The 19,708-nt window shown below is 43.0% G+C and overlaps 1 protein-coding gene across 3 annotated transcripts in view; it reads left to right on the top strand.

Moving 5' to 3' along the window:
• The window catches only part of stam2 (signal transducing adaptor molecule (SH3 domain and ITAM motif) 2), a 65,228-nt gene that overhangs the window by 20,413 nt on the left and 25,107 nt on the right, over nucleotides 1-19,708 (top strand). For 2 of the 3 annotated variants that reach the window (XM_041200832.1, XM_041200833.1), the window contains 9 exons: nucleotides 178-262; nucleotides 1,512-1,587; nucleotides 2,382-2,486; nucleotides 4,584-4,730; nucleotides 6,170-6,248; nucleotides 8,899-9,091; nucleotides 13,047-13,141; nucleotides 16,648-16,724; nucleotides 17,448-17,535. In XM_041200832.1, the coding sequence (XP_041056766.1) occupies nucleotides 178-262; nucleotides 1,512-1,587; nucleotides 2,382-2,486; nucleotides 4,584-4,730; nucleotides 6,170-6,248; nucleotides 8,899-9,091; nucleotides 13,047-13,141; nucleotides 16,648-16,724; nucleotides 17,448-17,535 (945 nt within the window). The remainder of the gene's footprint in view (nucleotides 1-177; nucleotides 263-1,511; nucleotides 1,588-2,381; nucleotides 2,487-4,583; nucleotides 4,731-6,169; nucleotides 6,249-8,898; nucleotides 9,092-13,046; nucleotides 13,142-16,647; nucleotides 16,725-17,447; nucleotides 17,536-19,708) is intronic. The other variant, XM_041200834.1, reaches the window with a different exon arrangement.

Below are 19,708 nucleotides of genomic sequence, written 5' to 3'. Positions count from 1 at the left end.
AAATCTCCTGCTACATTCCCATGTTGTTGAACCTGACCAGAGATGTTGTCCTATACCCAGATGCAACAAGCTTTGCTTTCCCCACCAGTGACGTTTTATGCACAAATATTCCATCCCACGAAAATTGTGTTTAGCTATTAAATGCTGAACTGTTAACGACATATCTCTCTTCTCCAGAAAAAGCCACGAATGAGCACTACACCAGTGAAGACTGGACTCTCATCATGGATATCTGTGATCGTGTTGGGACTACACCAAATGGGTATGGATGGAAAATATATTTTAACTTATTTGCTCTTCCCCTTTTAATCTTTTTGAAGGATGTGTCATTTAGAAGTTGGCTGATTTAGCGAGTGAGTAATTGAGCTGTACAGCTGAGTGAAGCTGGGTTTGATCTCTGGCCTGAAGCCTATTGCCTACTTACAGCCAGTGAGGCAATAGAGTTGCTGCAATTAGCTTTTGTGCCCCAATTTTGAGGAGGGGGGAAATTGATCATTGGTTGCCCTCCTGATCACTATCCAGCGAGCCTTCCTTCAGTGGCTATTGATCAGTCTCACATGCAAATAATGCCCACTTGGGTAAGGCATTGGCAGATGGCCATAAATACACTCCACTTGTGTGTGAACATTAGGATTAATCTAAATAATAATGTGTGAAAATTTCTTACCATGCTGCATAGAATTATAGTGAGCCCAAACAGAACCATTATTGATTTTTTTTTCTTAAAATGTTGGGTTGTCTCTCGAGTATCGCAATTTAATTGCTCAACAAGAAAGCCACATAGCTACGGTTATTGCAATGATGTACTGTCAGTGCTGGCAACTGTCCCATTGCTATGATATTTGCTTGCCTTTCGCCCAATTTATCCAAAAATGATTTCTTCAACAAAATTAGAAACGAATAAAACTCGATGAGAATGTGAAATATAAACTGCATTCTAGAAATACACAACATCTGAAAAGAGCAAAGGTAAGCCTGATGTTTTAGGCAAGTCCCTGTATCAGAACTTGTATGCCTTCAAGCTTTTTCTGTGGTTAATATCAGTAGCCCTTGCATACCATTGCAGACAGTGAGTCACTGCGATGCGCTGTTTAGTAAGGGCAGGAGGCATGTAACACAATTCAACAAATGTACTCGTGTGCAACTAGATTCAGGGTGCGTGCCCATTTAAGACATTGATGGGAAATTACTTTGCATTCTTATCATTGAGCCTGTTGTTCACTTTGGGTCAGATTGGCATTCTTAAGAAAATCTTAATTGTAATTTAAGCAGACAGAGTTTAAAGGTCACACAGTTTAATTGTTGTTTGGCCTGAGAACGCTGTAGATTGGAATCTACCTATTGGCAGCCCAGAAGTACAAAGCATCTTGTGACTTCTGTATCTACAACAAAGTGAAACAGCTGGAGTGCTGATTGTAGCTTTTATTATATTTAGCACATGTTTTGCATGCATTTGTGTTCTGGAGTTTTTATTTTATTGCAAGCAATTTTCTCCATTATTTCAACTTCAGGCCAAAAGATTGTTTGAAGGCCATTATGAAGAGAGTAAATCACAAAAATCCTCATGTGGCAATGAAGGCGTTAACGGTGAGTGCAGTCAGTTCAGCACCAGCCCATTTGTTCTTCCCTCGTAGAGTTTAAGATGAAACTGGGGGGTTATAATTAACTTCTGTGCTTTGGAGGAGGAACACATCTATGAGATTCCCTCTTGCACGTGAGGGCATTCAGCACTAGTGGGAATTGTGGAGTTTGTAAATGGCGCGTTGCTAGTTTTGTTGTTGACGACATGCCTGAATTAATGAGCGTCCTTCAGTCAGCTCCATTTGAGCTGGCCAGCTCCATGATTAGAGGTAACTTCTGCACCTGCTATGACACCAGTACGCTCAGAAATATCCCCTCCCCACCAAAAAATGAATGCCACACTTTTTAAAGAAAAAGAATTGAAAAGATGTAAATCACAGCCACTTTCAACCAAGTAATTGCAATTCCCATTGTGTGGACATCCAGGGTTGTGAAGGAGCAATCCATCATTGGTATTTGGAATGGAGGACACTCTTATTTCTGGCACACCTCTCTGCTTGTTAAGTGTTTCCTGTCAGTAAATAATAGCATGTGAGGATTTCTAGTGCAATATGACAGCAGCTTAACTACCAATGCAATGCCATGGCTGCACTTAAATCTTATTCAGAGATCCAATTATTCAACGCTTATTGATTTTTGTTTGTTTCTAATGCTCTTGTAATGCGGAGCTGGCTTGAGGGGCTGAATGGCCTACTCGTCCTATGTTCTTTTTAAGCCCTCTTGCAGTTTTTCGCAGTCTGATAAGTTCCTGATGGGCAAAGTGAAAATAACATTCTTCGCTCTGCTCTCTCATTTTACAGTTACTAGGTGCCTGTGTCTCGAACTGTGGGAAGATTTTCCATCTAGAAATATGTTCTCGTGACTTCACAAGTGAAGTTGGAAATTTATTAATTGTATATAATAAGGTACAGTAAATCTGACTTTCTGGTAATCTCTGAATGATTGACTCATAAGTTTGTAATGCGAGTGTTGCTTTTTTTTTTAACCATTCCATGCCTGATGAATCAACATGTCATCCTCAGTTAAGCTCAAAAAATCTTAAAATATAATTATTAAAATGGACTGGATCTTCCTGAAAACTTGGGGCATAGTAATGGTGTGTCTGCATCACATGCCAGACGTTCAATGGAATTGTGGTACCACTTAGCTCTACTAGATTTTACAGCAGGCCAAAATTTCCTGGGCCACTTGTGCCTTTCTGCCAAGACCCCCCCAGCCAAACAGTTAAACGTTCATTATAATAACTCCCTCCTACCATCTTCATTCATTCAAAGAGCAGCAGTTGAGATTTTACTTCATTCTTGTTCGTTTTCTGGCACTTGCAAGTACATTGAAGAAAGGCGCACACATACCCCTAGCAGTGTCCAAATTACTGTAGCCTGATACTCATGTTACCCTCTCAAAGGAAATTACTCATTGGTAATAATGAACAGAGTTCGGGCCTTAATTCCTTTCTGTTGTAGCCATGCTCACTGTGATATAGTAGCAAACCAAGCACTGGAGTTTCTAGAGGGATAGAATTGAAAAGCAAAGAAGTTAGGATCAACTTGTGTACTGTTTACCCAGTGAGTAGTGAATGCGCTACTTTAATTAGTTGTGGCAAATAACATCAATGCATTTGAGGAGAAACCACATGGACACATGAGGGAGGAAGCATTAGAAGGTAAATTAATAATGGGGTAAGATGAAAAAGGTTTTGAGGAGCCTCGTGTAATGTATAAATAGGAGCCTCGCAGCAGTTAGACTGAATAACCCATTTCAGTACATTCTAAGTAGAAATACAGGAAAGTATGGAGGAAGTTGTTGCTGGTGAGAGCAGTGCGTTATGTGACTAAATTTACAAGATGTGTGTCACCGAATTCAGTGTTGCAGTAAGGTCTGGGGGTTCTGTTTGTGTTTTTTTGTTGGGGGGGGGGTGGGGGGGGTGGTTTGCCCTTTACTTTCCCGAATGGAGGATCTAACTGCCCCTGGGACACTGTTCCAAATGGCCATTCATAATGACAGGGTCCGAGCTTGGAAGCAGCTCAGAGGAGGTTTACCAGACTAATACCTGGAATGGGCAGGCTGTCTTATAAAGAAAGGTTGGACAGACTAGGCTTGTTTAGAAGAGTAAGAGGTGACTTGATTGAAAGATTTAAGATCTTGACAGGGTGGGTGTGGTGAGGATGTTCCCTCCTGTGGGTAAGTCGAGAGCTAGGGGGTCACGGTTTAAAAATAAGTGGTCGCCCATTTAAAACAAAGATGAGGTGACATTTTTTCTGAGGGTCATGAGCATGTATTGAGTTTGGTGCATCAACGATCTCAACAGGATAGTAGGTCGCATGCTTAAACCTTGGTCCAATGCAGCTACTAGGTATTGAGGTCAGATGTTGTGCCCAGTTGCTGGCCTGGCCTCAGCCAAGCTTACCAATCCGGCCCATTCTCCAATGTATGTATCTGGAAACTGCATGTGGGTGGGTGGGTCTCTTCCTGAAAAGGGGGTGGAAGCCAAGCCTGTGAATATTTTTAAGGCAGAGGTGGATAGATTCTTGGTAAGCAAGGGGGTGATGGGTTATCTGGGGTAGGCGGGATGCAGATTTCAGGTTACTATCAGATCAGCCATGATCTTATTAAATGACTGAGCAAGCTCGAGGGGCTGACTGGCCTATTCCTGCTCCTTGTTCATATGAGCTGCAAGCTGTGTGCTTACCTGCTATAAACACACCCACCCACCCACATGCAGTTTCCAGATACATACATTGGAGAATGGGCCGGATTGGTAAGCTTGGCTGAGGCCAGGCCAGCAACTGGGCACAACATCTGACCTCAATTCCTAGTAGCTGCATTGGACCAAGGTTTGAGCATGCGACCTACTATCCTGTTGAGATCATTGATGCACCAAACTCAATACATGCTCATTAGTTTACTGAGAAAGTTGTCAATGAAAGTTGGTTATACAGCTTATGCTTTTTAACATATTAACTGCTCAGTATGATGAGCTGAATCTTACTATTTGTACCCAGGTTCATCCGAAGGTGTGTGAGAAGCTGAAGGCATTAATGGTGGAATGGGTGGAGGAGTTTCAAAAGGATCCCCAGCTCAGTCTTATTGCTGCTACCATCAAAACACTTAAAGAGGATGGTGTTACCTTTCCTTCAGCTAGCTCTCAGGTACCTTTTTAAAATGTTCATTCGCAGGATGTGGGTGTTGCTAGAAGGGCCAGCATTTATTGCTCATTCTTACCCCTTGTCCTGCTGGAGACTATGTGACGAAGGTATTCCCGCAGTGCTCTACGGCTGGGAGTTCAAGGATTTTAACCCAACAACAACATGAAGGGATGGGGATGCGTGCCAAAATTAGGATGGTGTTTAATTCCGAGGATGTGCAGCAGCTGGCTTTGTCATTCTGGGCGGTGAGGTTATGGATTTGTTGTGGGGGGGGGGGGTGGTGTTGCACTGCAACAACTTGGTTTGAAAGGGGAGAAATATATTGAGATTGTCCAAAGCTCCCTAAATGTTAGAAAAGGAAGTACCTATACACTTACTGCTGTCCCTCATCAATCTCCCTTCATAGTGACATTTAACAGCAATAACACGTATTAATAAAAAGGGTTTAATGTAGTAAAACATTGCAAGGTGTTCCACGGGAGAGTTATCAAAGAAAGATTGACTGTAAAGCCACAAAGAGATATTAGGGCAGGTGATAGTCCCCATTATGTTTTGAGGAATGTCTTAAAAGATGAGAGAGGGGTGGAGAGATTTGGGGTGGGAATTCCAGAATTTGGGGCCCGGGTAGATTTTTAAAAAATTTCTTTATGGAATGTGGGTGTTGCTGGTTGGGCCAGCATTTATTGCCCATCCCTGCTTGCCTTTGAGAGGGTGGTGGTGAGGTACTCCCTTGAACTGCTGCAGTCCATGTGGTGTAGGTGCATCCACAGTGCTGCTAAGGAGGGAGTTCCAGGGTTTTGGTCCAGCCACAGAGAAGAAATGGTGATGTAGTTCCAAGTCAGCATGGTGCGTGACATGTAGGGAAACTTGCAGGCGGTGGCTTTCCGTGCACCTGTGTCATGTGGTAGGTTTGAAAACTGCTGTTGAAGGGATTTTGGTGAGTTGCAGCAGTGCATCTTGTAGATAGTACAAACTGCTACCACTGTGTCGGTGTGGAGGGAGTGAATGTTTAAGGTGAGGGATAGAGTGCCAACCAAGTGGACTGTTTTGTCCTGGCGGGTGTCAGGTTTCTTTACTGTTGTTGGAGCAATCGATTGAGATTTGGGGGCGGGAGGTGGGGGAACAGTGGGGAGAGTAAGATACGAGAGTAAGAAAAATATTGAAAGGTATAGTGAAATGATGAAAATGAAAATAGATAGCTCTGATATGGACTTGGTGCTGCCACAGCAGTGGGTCAAATAGGGCCTTGCTCTGTTAGAACTTCCACGCTTTTTTTGCAATATCTTTTGCAAAGACCACCCTACCCATGGTACAGTTAAAAGCATCTCTGAGCATTTATACTGCAGAAGGAGAAAGCAGCATTGAAGCCAAGCCGCACGACTGTGAGACTGGAACAGAGAATGTATGTTGGAGAATGCACACGTGTTCTTTTTTTTTAACAGAGCCAGAGCACTTCAAATCCATCTAAAAATGGTACAACGGCAATAAGTAGAAATACTGAAGATGTAGATCTAGCTAAAGGTAAGGAATGAGATTATAACACAAATATTTTGCTTTTTAAAATTTGTGAGGATTGTATTTTTGTTAATATTTGAACCCGAGTTCAAAAAAAAGCCAGGACTGACAGCATGGAGGGGAGGAGGAGTGGGAAGAGAGAGAAACCTTGATTGTTGAATGGTTTACTTATTGTGGTGCTTCTCTCCTCATAGTGGCTCAGTGACTTTATCAAGCAGGTAGCTGTGCCATGCAAATCAATAAGGACTTGCTTTTCCCCACCCTCATCTGTCCGGTTAGTGGATCACAGGCTGGAAGGAGTGCTGCAGTTGGCATCGTGCATGTGTTCTCGCACATGGGAGCAGTTAAAATTTGGTCAGGTTTCCTGCCCCTGATTACTTTCCAGGGGTCAGAAATAATAACGTGCATAAGATGGCCTCCAAGTTTGAATAAGCTGCTGAAACTCACTTGTGAAGTTTTTACGTGAATAACACGTGTTTGGAGCTGGAGTGCACCTGGCACTTGTGGGGGTCAGTACCCTCAATGGGAAGCAGCATCCTTCAGATGCTGGGGGTGAAGATCAGCAAAAGTTTAAAAAAGAGCCGACCTCTGGCTCAGTGCATGGTATCTTTTCTACTCTGAGGCTTGGGTTCAAATCTGGCTTGCTTTCAAACCCGGTTTGCTTTCAAACCCACTTCGTAATGGAATGGTCCCACACAAAATTACGCTCGGGCTCACTAGCCAGGAGACCTGGGCGAACACCACAAGACGGCTGGTGTGGAAAATATCCTGTTGGCCCACCAATTCAATACAATTTGGGTGAGGTGTGTTACTCTTTGCTCTGCAGCTAGCCACACTATACCTAACCTGGGAGTTCTGACGCTGGGTGGCCAAACTAGGGAAAGTCCCATTGCTAATATTCATTCCCTTAATGAACGCAAAGTTCGGAGAGTTTGCTGCCACGTTTGTGCACTGTTAAACTTCATGTCACAGTTACAACATGGCAAGTTGTTATATCAGCCTGGAACGATGTGTGTGGCTTTAGGCTCTACGCTCAATTACATTTAAATTCTAAAGTAGGAGGCACCCAAAAGAATAGCTCAAGGGCGTCATGCAGGGAGCGCCATTGTCTTTGACGACAGTGACCTAAAATTAAATACAGATTGAAAATAAAACTATGCAATATATAGAAAAGTGGATGGGACTGTCTCACCACCTCAGCCTCTCATAGGAGCATGAGTAGGCCATTCATCCCCTCGAGCCTGTTCCACTATTTGGGGCAATCATGGCTGACCTGTATCCTTCTGTCTTGGCTCCATATCCCTTAACACCCTTGGCAAGCAAAAAGCTATCGATCAGAAATTTAAAGTTATTAATTGAGCTGGCTTCTAATGCTTTTTGTGCAGCTTTTCATACCTCTGGCACCTTTTATGTGAAGAAGCATTTCCTGACCCTTCTCCTGAATGGTCTGGCTCTAATTTTTAAAGCCTCCTTGCCTTAGCTTGCTCTGCCAGTGAAATAATTTACTCTCTACCTACCCCATTCAGATTCCTAAAATCCTCAGTCAAATTACCCCATAACCTTCTATATTCCAGGGAATACTAGCTTAGTTTATGTAATCTTGCATCATAATTTAACCCATGGAGTCCTGGTAACACTAGTGAATCTGCAGTCCTCCCAAGGTCAAGTAATACTTTTTTATTGTGTTGTTGCAATTGTACACATCGATCCGTGATATATCCAGATGTGGTATAAGCAGGACTAGGTTTAGCCATGACGAAACTCCCTCCCCTTTTTATATTCTAGCCCTCCAGGATTTTTTTCCCTACCTAACCACTATATTTCAGTGATTCGTATACATGGCACCTTAGATCTCTTGGAAGATAGGCTTTCTTCGACCAAGCGGGAAAGTATAAAGTTGCCTTGTTGAGAGCTCTGCATGTGTTGCTAGCTGGCTACAGGGAGTGCTTTGCAGCATGGAATAGCGTTCAGGTCCTGGGATGTATTGTTTTATTGAGCTTCAGTTTGTAATAATGATCCTTGCTCCCAGACAATGGCTAAGTTCCCAAAAGCAGGCCTACCCCATGGCAGCCTAGCCCTTTCTACATACTGCAAGAGCTGCAGGGCATCACAAAATATATTTTCAAATTCAGCACAGTAGTTATCCTTTTGAGGAAATAAGCTTCAATGGCTAATTGGACCAAAGCTCACGATGTAATTCGGTCACCATTTTAAAATCATGCACTCTATCCTTATTTTTACATATGTTATCATTATAAATCCGTATTCTCATTTATAATGGAAACTGTTTAGGTAAACTTTACATGCAGTAGCCCACCCCAATGAAGTGCTGCAGCTCCCACACTGGTGGGAGGATGTAATTGCATTGTGACATGTTTACACAGGCAATTCCCTATAAGAAATTTGAAAATAGGCATTTCTTTATTATGGGAAAAGTATGTGCAGCATATCCCTTCCCACCATGAAGTTGAAGCGTGTGCAAGGTGTGAGAGATTTTTAATATATCATGGATCGATGTTACAAAAGACCTCGAGCGAAAGAGGCTATAATTAATTGTTTTTAGATTCAAGAATCGGCTTTTTTTAAGAATAAAACATAAAATTGCAGGAGGGTCATATGTTACAGAATATTCATAGTTTTTTGTTTTCTCTTCCAGCTATTGAGCTTTCTTTGCAGGAGCAGAAACAGCAACAGACAGAGACCAAGTCTCTGTACCCGTCAACAGAAAATGCTCCAAACAGCCACAGAACTGAAATTCGCATGGTTCGCGCCCTGTATGACTTTGAGGCTGTCGAGGACAATGAGCTTACTTTTAAAGCTGGAGAAATTATCACCATTTTAGATGACAGGTACGGTTTGAAATGACTTGATTTATCAAGCTTGATGTCTGCTGAATGGAGGTTTGATGTTCCCCCCTTGGAGTTTTGGTTAAGTCCTCACTGCCAAATTGCGTGTGCCCAGGTCATTCCCAGCAATGGACCGTACAGCTGAAATACCAGCAAGTTAGCTGTTTCGTAGAATTGTACAGCACAGTACAGCCATTTGGCCCATCATGCCTGTGCTGATCTCTGAAAGAGCTGTCCAATTAGTCCCACTCCCTGTTCTTATGGCATAGCTGTGTAAATGTTTCCTTCTTAAGGACTTGTCGCTTATCTGTGCCTCTGTACTGCATCAGCAGAGGAGGAAGGAAGATAACTCAAGTGATTGGCCCAGGCTCATAAAGGCTGAGGTACCAGTGTCCACTAGCCACAGACTCTCCCCCCAAGGAATGGCAACAGCCCTCCTGGCCATGGACCAGGTGTGGAGTCCACTGCTGCTTCTCCCCACTAGCTGAATCCCTGCCTGTTGCTGCCTCCAACACAAGTTGTGGAGGCTGAGGTAGCACCAGAAAAAAAGGAAGAGAAATGTGAGCGAGAGTGAGGGAGAGGAGGAGAAGTACCCGGGAGACTGAAATAAGGAAAGGGAAAGAAAGAAAAACTTGTATTTATAAAGCATCTTTCACAACTGCATGATATCCCAAAGCATGTTACAATCAATTAAGTAGTTTTGAAGTGTAGTCACTGATGTATTGTGGGAAATGTGGCAGCCAATATGTGCACAGCAAGCACCCGCAAGCCAGCAATGTGATAATGACCAGATAATCTGTTTTTGCGATGTTGATTGAGGGATAAATATTGACCAAGACACTGGGGAAGAACACCCCTGCTGTTATTCTACTTAGTGCCATAGGAACTTTTGCACCCACCTGAGAGGGCAGTCTCGTGCAGAAGTCTGCATCTCTGACAACACAGCAATTCCTCAGTACAGCGCTCGAGTGTCAGTCTTGATTATTGTGTTCGAGGCTCTAAGGCCTGGAACCTCCTGACTCGGAAGCGAGAGAGCTACCATCTGACTCATGGCTGACACGTTGGCCGACGTGGAGTCTGTCAGATTTTGTCTGATTGCACTTTTGTGTAGAACTTTGGGGTGTTTTACTATGGTATGGGCGGTATTTCAATGTCAGTCGTTATCGATCTAAAATAAATTGAACTCCGAAGTCGATGGAGAGAGTGAAAATCTGGTAATACAAAGATTGTCCAGCACCTGATTAAAGCAGTGGAACATGGAATATTGATTGCTCTTTTCAGAGTGGTGCAGTTGAATATACCACGGTGAATATACAACGATACTTTGTATGGCATTTTACACATTCTTACTTTGCCATTCCTGATGTGGCATGAAAACACTTGTGACTACTGATTAATATCGCGCCAGCCTAGTCCAGAGATGGCTTACCTTCCTGCTGAATTGTGCATTCATTAAGTAGAATGCTGAGCAGTCATTTTGTTTTCTCTTTCTGTCTGTTTTCTGAATCAGCAGTAAATTCTATGAGTTGCAAGAGGTATAAGTACAGTCCACTGTGTACCCCCTTACTTGATTTGAGATAGGTTTAAGAGCTGTTCACAGTACCTTTACTGCATCGGCTTGATGACTCAATATCTGACACCAGTGATTCTTTAGTGGATTCCCAGATAGAATCGAATTTGGTTGGTGTGATATTGTAGTTCTGTGCCTAATGGGAAATCTAACCAATGAGAGTTGTGCAGAAGGTGTACTACCACACCATGCCACCAAGTCCACAGGCTGGGATTCTTTGTCCCCTCTCCAACTCTGGGTTTCACATTTATTAAGGTTTTTTTATTTCCTTGGTTTAGGCTGGTTGTGATAAACAAACTTTAGAAGGTCATGAACATGATGCTGTGCCCACAATTATGAGGAATATATATCTTGGCATTAACTCCCCCTCTATCCGTTAAGGTGATGTGGGTGTTTCTGGCTAGGCCAGCATTTATTGCCCATCTGTAATTGCCTTTGAGAAGGTGGTGGTGAGCTGCCTTCCTGAACTGCTGCAGTCCATCTGTCTTTCGAAAGTACACACACTGTGCTATTAGGGTGGGAGTTTCATGGTTTTTATTCAGCAACAGTGAAGGATTGGTAATATGTTTCCAAGTCGGCAGAATGTATGACTTGGAGGCAATCTTGCAGGTGGTGGTGTTTCCATGTGTTTGCTGCCCTGGTCCTTGGTGGTAGAGGTCACGGGTTTGCTTTCCGAGGAGCCTTGGCAAGTTGCTGCAGTGCATCTTGTAGACGATGCACACTGTGCATCAGTGGTGGAAGGAAGGAATGTTGAAGGTAGTGGAAGGGGTGTGGATCAAGTGGGCTGCTTTGTCCTGGATGGTGTCAAGCTTTTTGAGCGTTGTTAGAGCTGCATTCATCCAGGCAAGGAGGGGAAGCATTCCATCACACCCCTGACTTGTGCCTTGTGTGGTAGTTAAGTTTCTGATCTCCCCGAGAATGTTGATGGTGGGGGATTCAGCAACGGTAATGTTGTTGAATGTCAAGGGAGATGGCTAGATTCTCTCCTGTTGGAGATGGTCATTGCCTGGCATTTGTGAGCCGTGAATGTTATTTGCCACTTATCAGCCTAAGCCTGAGTGTTGTCCAAATGTCTCTGCATGCCGCTTGGACTGCTTCATAATCTATTCCTGTTAATGGACTGACTGTTGTGGATGTTGGCTGGTAGTGTATCTGATGTGCTCTGCATTATTGGAGTATAATTATGTTAGCAAATATTTTCTTGCAAATTGAGCACTCTTGTATTTGCATTTTATATAATCTAACTGAGCCATTTAATCATTTAAAAGACATTCAGGGTGGATAAAAAGAAATTATTCTCTTTCCAGAGCAAGGGGGCATAACCTTAAAATTCGAACTAGGTTGTTCAGGAGCGACGTCAGGTAGCTCTTCTTCACCCAAAAGGTAGTGAAAATTTGAAACGCACTCTTTCTCCTTTAAAATCGGTTGCGGCTAAGGGATAATTGAAGGTTTCAAGACTGAGATTTTTGTTAGGCAAGGGTGTTAAGAGTTTACACAATCAAGATGCATAGGTGGAGTTATGATACAGATCAGCCATGAACTAGTTAAATCATGGAATAGAATTAAGGTGCTGAATGGCCTTCTGTTCCTGTCTATCACTGTCTGGCATGTGTTGATTAGATTCTTTGAACACTTTAATAGTTTTAGGAATTAAAAAAATAATTGATCTATTTAACTCGAAATGAAGCTTATTATGATTAAATGCTAGAGGAAATAGGTATTTGTCAGATTGGCTGCTCTTGCTCCATGGTGTACTTACTGAATTGGCTTGATTTGGATAGAGAACATCCGTGAATTTTCCTTTAATTTATCAAAACTTTGGAAATCGAACAACTGTTCCCATAATAAAAGTGAACAGCCATTTTGTATTGCAGTTAACTACACCTCTCTTCATTTCTGGGGGCGAAATCAGGTTCAGTTCAAAGGAGTCTATACTTCTTCAGTTTTCAAAGAACACACTCCCCATTCTGAATCAAACAAGTGGCTGCCCAACTGCAGTACAGTTAGTTGTGCTGAACAAGGGTTTTTAAAACCCCACCTTGCCTGGATACTAGATCACCAATGAGAGCTTTTAATATTGTAACGCTGTAGAGAGCTCTTATCTAAATAAAAATTTGAATCCAAGGAATGTGGCATTTTAGATTTAGAGCTATTCATTAGAGAGGCAGTGAATCAGATAACCAGGATTTTGCTTTTAAAAATTGATGTGATCTGAGCATTCATCTGAAAAGCCATAGAGGGGGGGGGGGGGGGAAAAAAAATTGTAGTTCAGGAGCACAGCCAGCACAGCTGGATACGTGGGTTAAGGTTTCATAATGTGTATTGTAACATAAACTTCCTGACTATCCAGACTTGAGGTTACAGTTTGTACTTTACTGTCTTGTTTAGTGACCCTAACTGGTGGAGAGGAGAGACAAAAAGAGGAGTCGGGCTTTTTCCTTCGAATTTTGTATCGACCAGTTTGAGTGCAGAGCCTGAGCCAGGTAAGTGAATTCAACCTGTTACTTTCAGACAGTTGTTTTGGCATCTTCTGATGCATCCTTTGGAGCACACTGTGATGTAGTGGAAGGACTTGCAGGTCAATTACCAGTCGGATGTGAGTACTCCTCCCATGGCCAAGGTAACACAAAAGACGAATTGTGTGTGATTGGTGCTTTGATTTCAGTGATCCCTTTTTGCCAAAAGTACTGAAAGGTCTTCCCTGTTCAGTATTGAAGAGGGGAATCATAAGAGATGAGAATAGGCTATACATTCCCACAAGCCTGCTATGCCATTCAGTAAGATCATGGCTAACCTTGTACCTTAACTCTACTTTCCTGTCCTATCCCCCATCCCTTAATTTGCTTTCTGCTTAAAAATCTGTGTTTTGAATCTACTCGGTGACTGAATTCCAAACATCCATAACCCTCGGAGTGATGGGGATTTTTTTTTCTCATCTTAGTCCTAAATGGCTGATCCTTTATCCTGAGATAGTTGGATCCTATGAGGCAAGGACCTGTAGTTTTTTTCTCCTTAAAAAAAAGAGCAAAAATGGGCACCAAAAATGTTATGGTTGACCTCTGTCCAACTGCTCCAAGGAAGCAGGGGCAAAAATTCAGGGTTCGCACTCCTGGTTGCTGCCTTGTGATCCCTGACTACATCAAGCAATATACGATTGTGCTTATCTCAGATATTCTCCAGCCCTTTTATGGGAAAATGGTGGCATTGTGGTAATGTCAGTGGACCAATGTCCTGGAGACAGGGGTTCAAATCCCACCATGGCAGCTGGTGGAATTTAAATTCAATTAATAAATCTGGAATATAAGGCTAGTCTCAGTAATGGTGGCCATAACTATTATCGATCATTGTAAAAACCCATCTGGTTCACTAATGTTCTTTAGGGAAGGAAATCTGCTGAATTTACCTGGTCTTGCCTACATGTGACTCCAGATACACAGCAACATGGTTGACTTTTACATACCCTCTGAAATGGCCCAGCAAGCCAAGTTCAAGGGCATTTGGGGATAGGCAGCAAATACTGGTCTTGCCAGTGACGTGCACATCTCATGAAAGAATGAAAGAAACCCACATGCTCAAAAGTTGCTCTTCCAAAAGCTCAGCTGCCCTTACCCGAATTCACACCAAGGCCCATTCATCTATCGTCTTTGCTTACTGATCTACATTGGCTCCTGGTCTGGCAATACCTTCAATTAACAAAAAAAATCTCTTCCTTGTTTTCAAATCTACCCCCCCCCCCCCCAACTCAGCCCGTGGCCTCACCCCTTTCTGTATCTCTAACCCCCTGTGACCCTCTAAGCCAGCCTCTGTGCCCCTCTAATTCTGGCCTTTTGAGCATCACTGATTTTAATCGCTCCACCATGGGCAGATGTACCTTCAGCTAAGGTCTGGAATTCCCCCTCTCTAAACCTCCCTCCCCACCTTTAAGATGCTTTTAAGATGTTCCCTAAAACCTATCTCCTTGTATGGCTCAGTGTCACGTTTTGTTTAATACTTCCGTGAAGAGCCTTGAAACGCTTTTAAAAGTGCTATTTAAATACAAGTTGTTGCTGGCGATCAACTTTGGGAGAGATGGAGAGGAATATCACAGCTGTTTTGTCTGGTATCAATCAAGCAGCCCGACTTTCTCATCTCCCGTTTTCTCCTAAACCCCCTCTGCTGAGGTCAATTTTGGCATTGTTGCTGCCATCATCTGTAACTATCTCATGAAATGCAGTATTCAAGCAGAATACTGAAGATGCTGGAAATATGAATGAAGAAGCAGAAAATGTTGGAAATACTCAGTGAATCAGGTAGCATCTGTGGAGCCAGAAGCAGAGTTAAAGTTTAGGTTGAGGACCTTTGGTCAGAACTGATTCTGTACAGGTTCTGATGAAAGGTTACAACCTGAAACGTTGGCTCTGTTTCTCTCTCCACAGATGCTGCCAGACCTGCTGAGTATTTCCAGCATTTTCTACTTGTATTTGTGAAATGCAGTGTTAGCCAACATCATAGAGCAATGGCTAATATCTAAGCTTCCAAAGTCAGTACATCATTGGTGAAATGTTCTTTTGGTTTTAATAGTGTAAAGCATGGTGATATCCTTTACCTGGGTGTTTATCTGTACCCTCAAATTCAACAGCAGCGAAAGACACAGTGTCAATGTGTGTATGTTTTTAAGATCTGTTTTTGGAATGTTTGGCAGAACATTGGACAGTATTCCAAACCAGCAGCTTAATCACTGGTTGCTAAACTACTGAAGCTTCACTCATAGCTTATGTTGTGAACTAATGTCCATGTTTAGATTACTGCCCTGCAACTTCTCCCCCTCTCTCCACCATCTGTTTTGCCTTGCTAAGTGGCATAGCTGCTAGTAGGTGTCATAGTTTGAGTGAACTATCGTGGAGGCAGAGAAAACTGTTCAGTAATAACAACCACAGGACGAACATAGGAACTGAATGAAGATAACCATTCAGTCTATTATGTTCATGTCCATTCATTGCACCAATCCTGCTCTCCTCATTTTGGAGTTTCTAGCTATTCCTTAACTGCACAGTGGCCTAATTGCCACTGTCCTTCCCAGCAACCCGATGTACCTTGTTTTAAAGAAATTGTTCCTGCTGCCATGCACTTGATTCGTGTGATGGTGTGTATACAGATCAGAATTTATTTTCAAGAGGATGCTCATTAACTGGCTCCAGGAAGATTCAAATCATGTTCTGAGAGGTTTTTGGTATCAAAGGTACTTCAACAGTGTCTGATGAGGATGGTGGGTAGATGTCGAAATAGTTCCTGATTAAACAAAATACCTTTATGACGCCATCTCCCCACCCCCCCTGCCCCCTCCATCCTGTTCCCTTTCTGAGTCTGCATTCATTCAGGTAGCAGGCTGTGCTGAGATTTGTCTTCGTATGTTTGCTGCTGGTCCTTCAGGGTTATTGTTACTTTTCGACTGGAATAGGGAGAAAATGAAGTGTTTTAATTTGAGACTATTTTAAACTTGGGAGTTCGCGGGTTTTGTTTTTGAATCCTTTTGTCTTTTCAAGGTTAAATTTGGTATCTTTAGTGAGGCTGCAAGGGTCATGAAGTATTGTCATTGTGGTATTGCTGTGTAGCTGATGGATGGGAAGAATCATAGAGTAGGACAGCACTGGGGGGTGCCATTTGGCCCATGAATCTGCGCCCACTTTTCAGTCTGAAAAGTCCCACTCCCTGACTCTTTACCCATCAGTGCCAGGCTGATAAGGACCAAACTTTGTAGGTCTTTGTTCTTTGCTCTGTGTCCTGATGTACCCTCAAGGACAGAACTGCACACTGCTTTTAGATACTTACCAATTGCTATAGCCAATTACAAAAATCCTACCCAGTGATTCATTTTGATCTGAGAGAGGAACTGGGAGTTTGTGATGTAAGTAGCATTGTTATGTGACAGAGCACGATTGAATGTGTATGCAAGCTTAAAGGCATATGTGAAACTATTTATGGGGATCCATTTGTTCTGCTTTGACTATAGAGAAGGTTGTCGTGACAGAAGAGACAACTGTACAAGACACTCAACCTTTAGAGCCTGAGCCAGTTTATATCGATGAGGTAAGTGGATTTTGTTGAGGCTTCAGTGCTTTTCTTTTTCGCTCTCTTCACCATTTTCTCTCTCCTCCCATGGAGGTAGACTCCCGCTGGATGCAGCCAGTATTCCACCTATCTGGGCCACTCTCCTGGGTGAGCCTAGATGGTGATTGTCGGTAGGATGCTCTGCATTCCACCAGCTGTGGCCTCTTTTTCTCTTGCACATTCCTAATTTCCTTTTCTACAGCATTGGCAGGTTTACCATCAGCTGCCTAGGCCCCAAACTCCGGAATTCCTTCCCTGAGCCTCTCTGCCTTCCTCTTCTCCTTTAAGAGGCTCCTTAAAGCCTACCTCTTTGATCAATTTTTGGTCACCTGTCCTACTATCTCCTCCTGTGAATCGGTTTGCTACATAGTGCAAATTCTTTTCCTTTCAGTCAAGAAGCAGTGATTAAATGATGCCAAGCCAGACTTTTAAAAGCCGAAAAGTTATTCAGGAGAGTATTTCTAGGAATGAAATGGGAGATATTTTCAAGTAAGGGGTACATTGTTAGATAATTAATTAGCACAGCAGCCACGTCTGCATTCTGGAATATCCTTGCAGCACCAGATGTTAGAGAGGTGACAGGGTATCACAGCCCAAGAAGTTTCAGCACCATATGTGTCTGCTTAAAAAACTGAGTTCAGATTACTTGCTATCACAGTTTTTAATGTTGCAGCTTTTTTAAAAAATTATATATTTTTGCAGGAAAAGATGGACCAGGTATTGCAGTTGCTTCAAAATGCAATTCCTACTGATCAACAGCCTGACTCGGCAGAACTGTTACATCTAGAAGGTAACCAGCCTCAGACCATGAACATCAACGCTGGTTTCGTTATCTGCAAACGCAATCCACAGATAAATCTTTTTCTTCTTGCTCCTCGTTTAATAGAACCAAGAAATAGTATGGCATAGTAGGTGGCCATTTGGCTCATCGAGTCTGCGCCAGCTCTTTTGATGAGCAATCCAGTTAGTCGCACTTGCTGCTTTTGCTCCATATTCCTACAATCTTGTTCCCTGCAAATATTTATCCAACATCCTTTTGAAAGCTATTATTGAATCTGTTTCCAGACTCCCATTGGGCAGTGCATTCCAAATTCTAACTACTTGTCGCTTAAAATCGTTTTTCCTCATGTTGTCTCCTGGCTTTTTGGCTATCACCTCAAATCGGTCCCCTCTGGTTATCAACCCTTCAGCCGCTGAAAGCAGTTTCTCTTTTTCTCTATTTGAATCCTTCACTATTTTAAACACTTGATGCAGCTCTTTTAAACGTGCTTTCACTCTGCCTCTTTCTCACTGTTGTCCATAGAGCGTGACCTTTATAGAGGTTCTGCCATGCGTCATGCAGTACCCATTGTGGGTGGTTGGTGTGAGTGGCTCCCTATGTTTACTGAAACCAGCTCCACTATGCTGATGATGTACTAACATTTATTTTAAGTGAATGAAAATACTGAGCTGCAGTTGTGTTCAACCATTGATCGCCCTTTAAAATGATAAAGCGATTACCTGCAAGTGGTGTTGGTAAAGGCTTCGAATATACTGTGGCTTTTTTAATACATTCATGGGATGTTGGTGTCGTTGGCAAGGCAACATCTATTGCATGTCCCTAGTTGCCTTGGGGAGGTTGTGGTGAGCGGCCTCTTGAACCACTGTCGTCTGTGTGGTGTAGGTACAATGCTGTTAGGAAGGGAATTCCTGGGTTTTGACCCAGCTACAGTGAAAGAACAATATAGTTCCGTGTCAGGATGGAAGAGGAATTTGCAGGTGGTCATGTTCCCATGCATCTGCTGTCCTTATCCTTCTAAGTGGTAGAGATGACAGATTTAGAAGGTGCTGTGGTAGGAGGCTTGGTGAGTTCCTGCAGTGCGTCTTGTAGATGGTATACACTGCTGCCTCTGTGCATTGGTGGTGGAGGGAGTAAATGTTTAAGGTGGTGAATTTAGTGCCAATCAAATGGACTGCTTTATCCTGGATGGTGTCAAGTTTCATGAGTAGTATTGGAGCTGCATTCATCCAGGCAAGTGGAGAGTATTCCATTGTACTCCTGACTTGTGCTTTGTAAATGGTGGACAGGCTTTGGGGAGTCAGGAGATGAGTTACTCGTTGCGGAATTGCCGGCCTCTGACCTGCTCTTGTAGCCACAGTATTTGTCTCCGTAAGGATTGTCTGGTGGTCACTTCTACCAGTGCTGTCATGGACGGATTCATCTGTGCCATGTATATTGGTAAGGCCAATCATTTTTTTCCCTTGTGCCGGTGTTCTCATCACCTGCTGTAAGCCCAAGCTGGCAGATATGGCCTTCAGGACTTGGTTAACACTTGTACTACTGAGTTATTCTTGGTGAGAGTCATTGAAGTCTCTCATCCAGATTGCATTCTGTGCCCATGATGCTCATAGTGTTTCTGCCAAATGGTGTTCAACATGGATTCATCAATTGAGCCGGGAAGTAGGGTGGGGAGTGCGTGGCTGATAAACTGCAGGAAGTTTCCTTGCTCATGTTTGATCTGATGCCAGGAGACGTCATGGGGTCCAGAGTCAGGACTCCCAAAGTCACTTGCTCCTGACATCTCCGGCTGTTGGTCTGTCCTGCTGGAGAGACATGACATAACCAGGATGATGGAAGAGTCTAAGACATTGGTCATGAGGTATGATTCTCTGTCAATGACTATGTCAGGCTATTGTTTAATAGCCTGTGGGACAGCTGTCCCAATTTTAGCACAAGTTCCCATGCATTAGTGAGGAGGACTTTGTAGGGTCGATTGGGCCTAGTACTGAACACTAGCTCTGCCCAGTCTGCACCAAAACAGAGATTGCAACATTGCAGGTGTTTGAACAGCTCAGTTCCCTGTGCTGTTGCCTTCGGAAAGATTGAATGATTTGAAATAGAAACCAAATAAACAGGTTCCATATGGTTGCCTTTATATTGGGTCCTTTATATTGGGTGCTGGCACCAACAGTTCCGGGTGTAC

Source organism: Carcharodon carcharias, chromosome 12 (assembly GCF_017639515.1).
Source record: "Carcharodon carcharias isolate sCarCar2 chromosome 12, sCarCar2.pri, whole genome shotgun sequence".
NCBI classification, from domain to species: domain Eukaryota; kingdom Metazoa; phylum Chordata; class Chondrichthyes; order Lamniformes; family Lamnidae; genus Carcharodon; species Carcharodon carcharias.
This window is presented reverse-complemented; position numbering and strand designations above follow the sequence as displayed.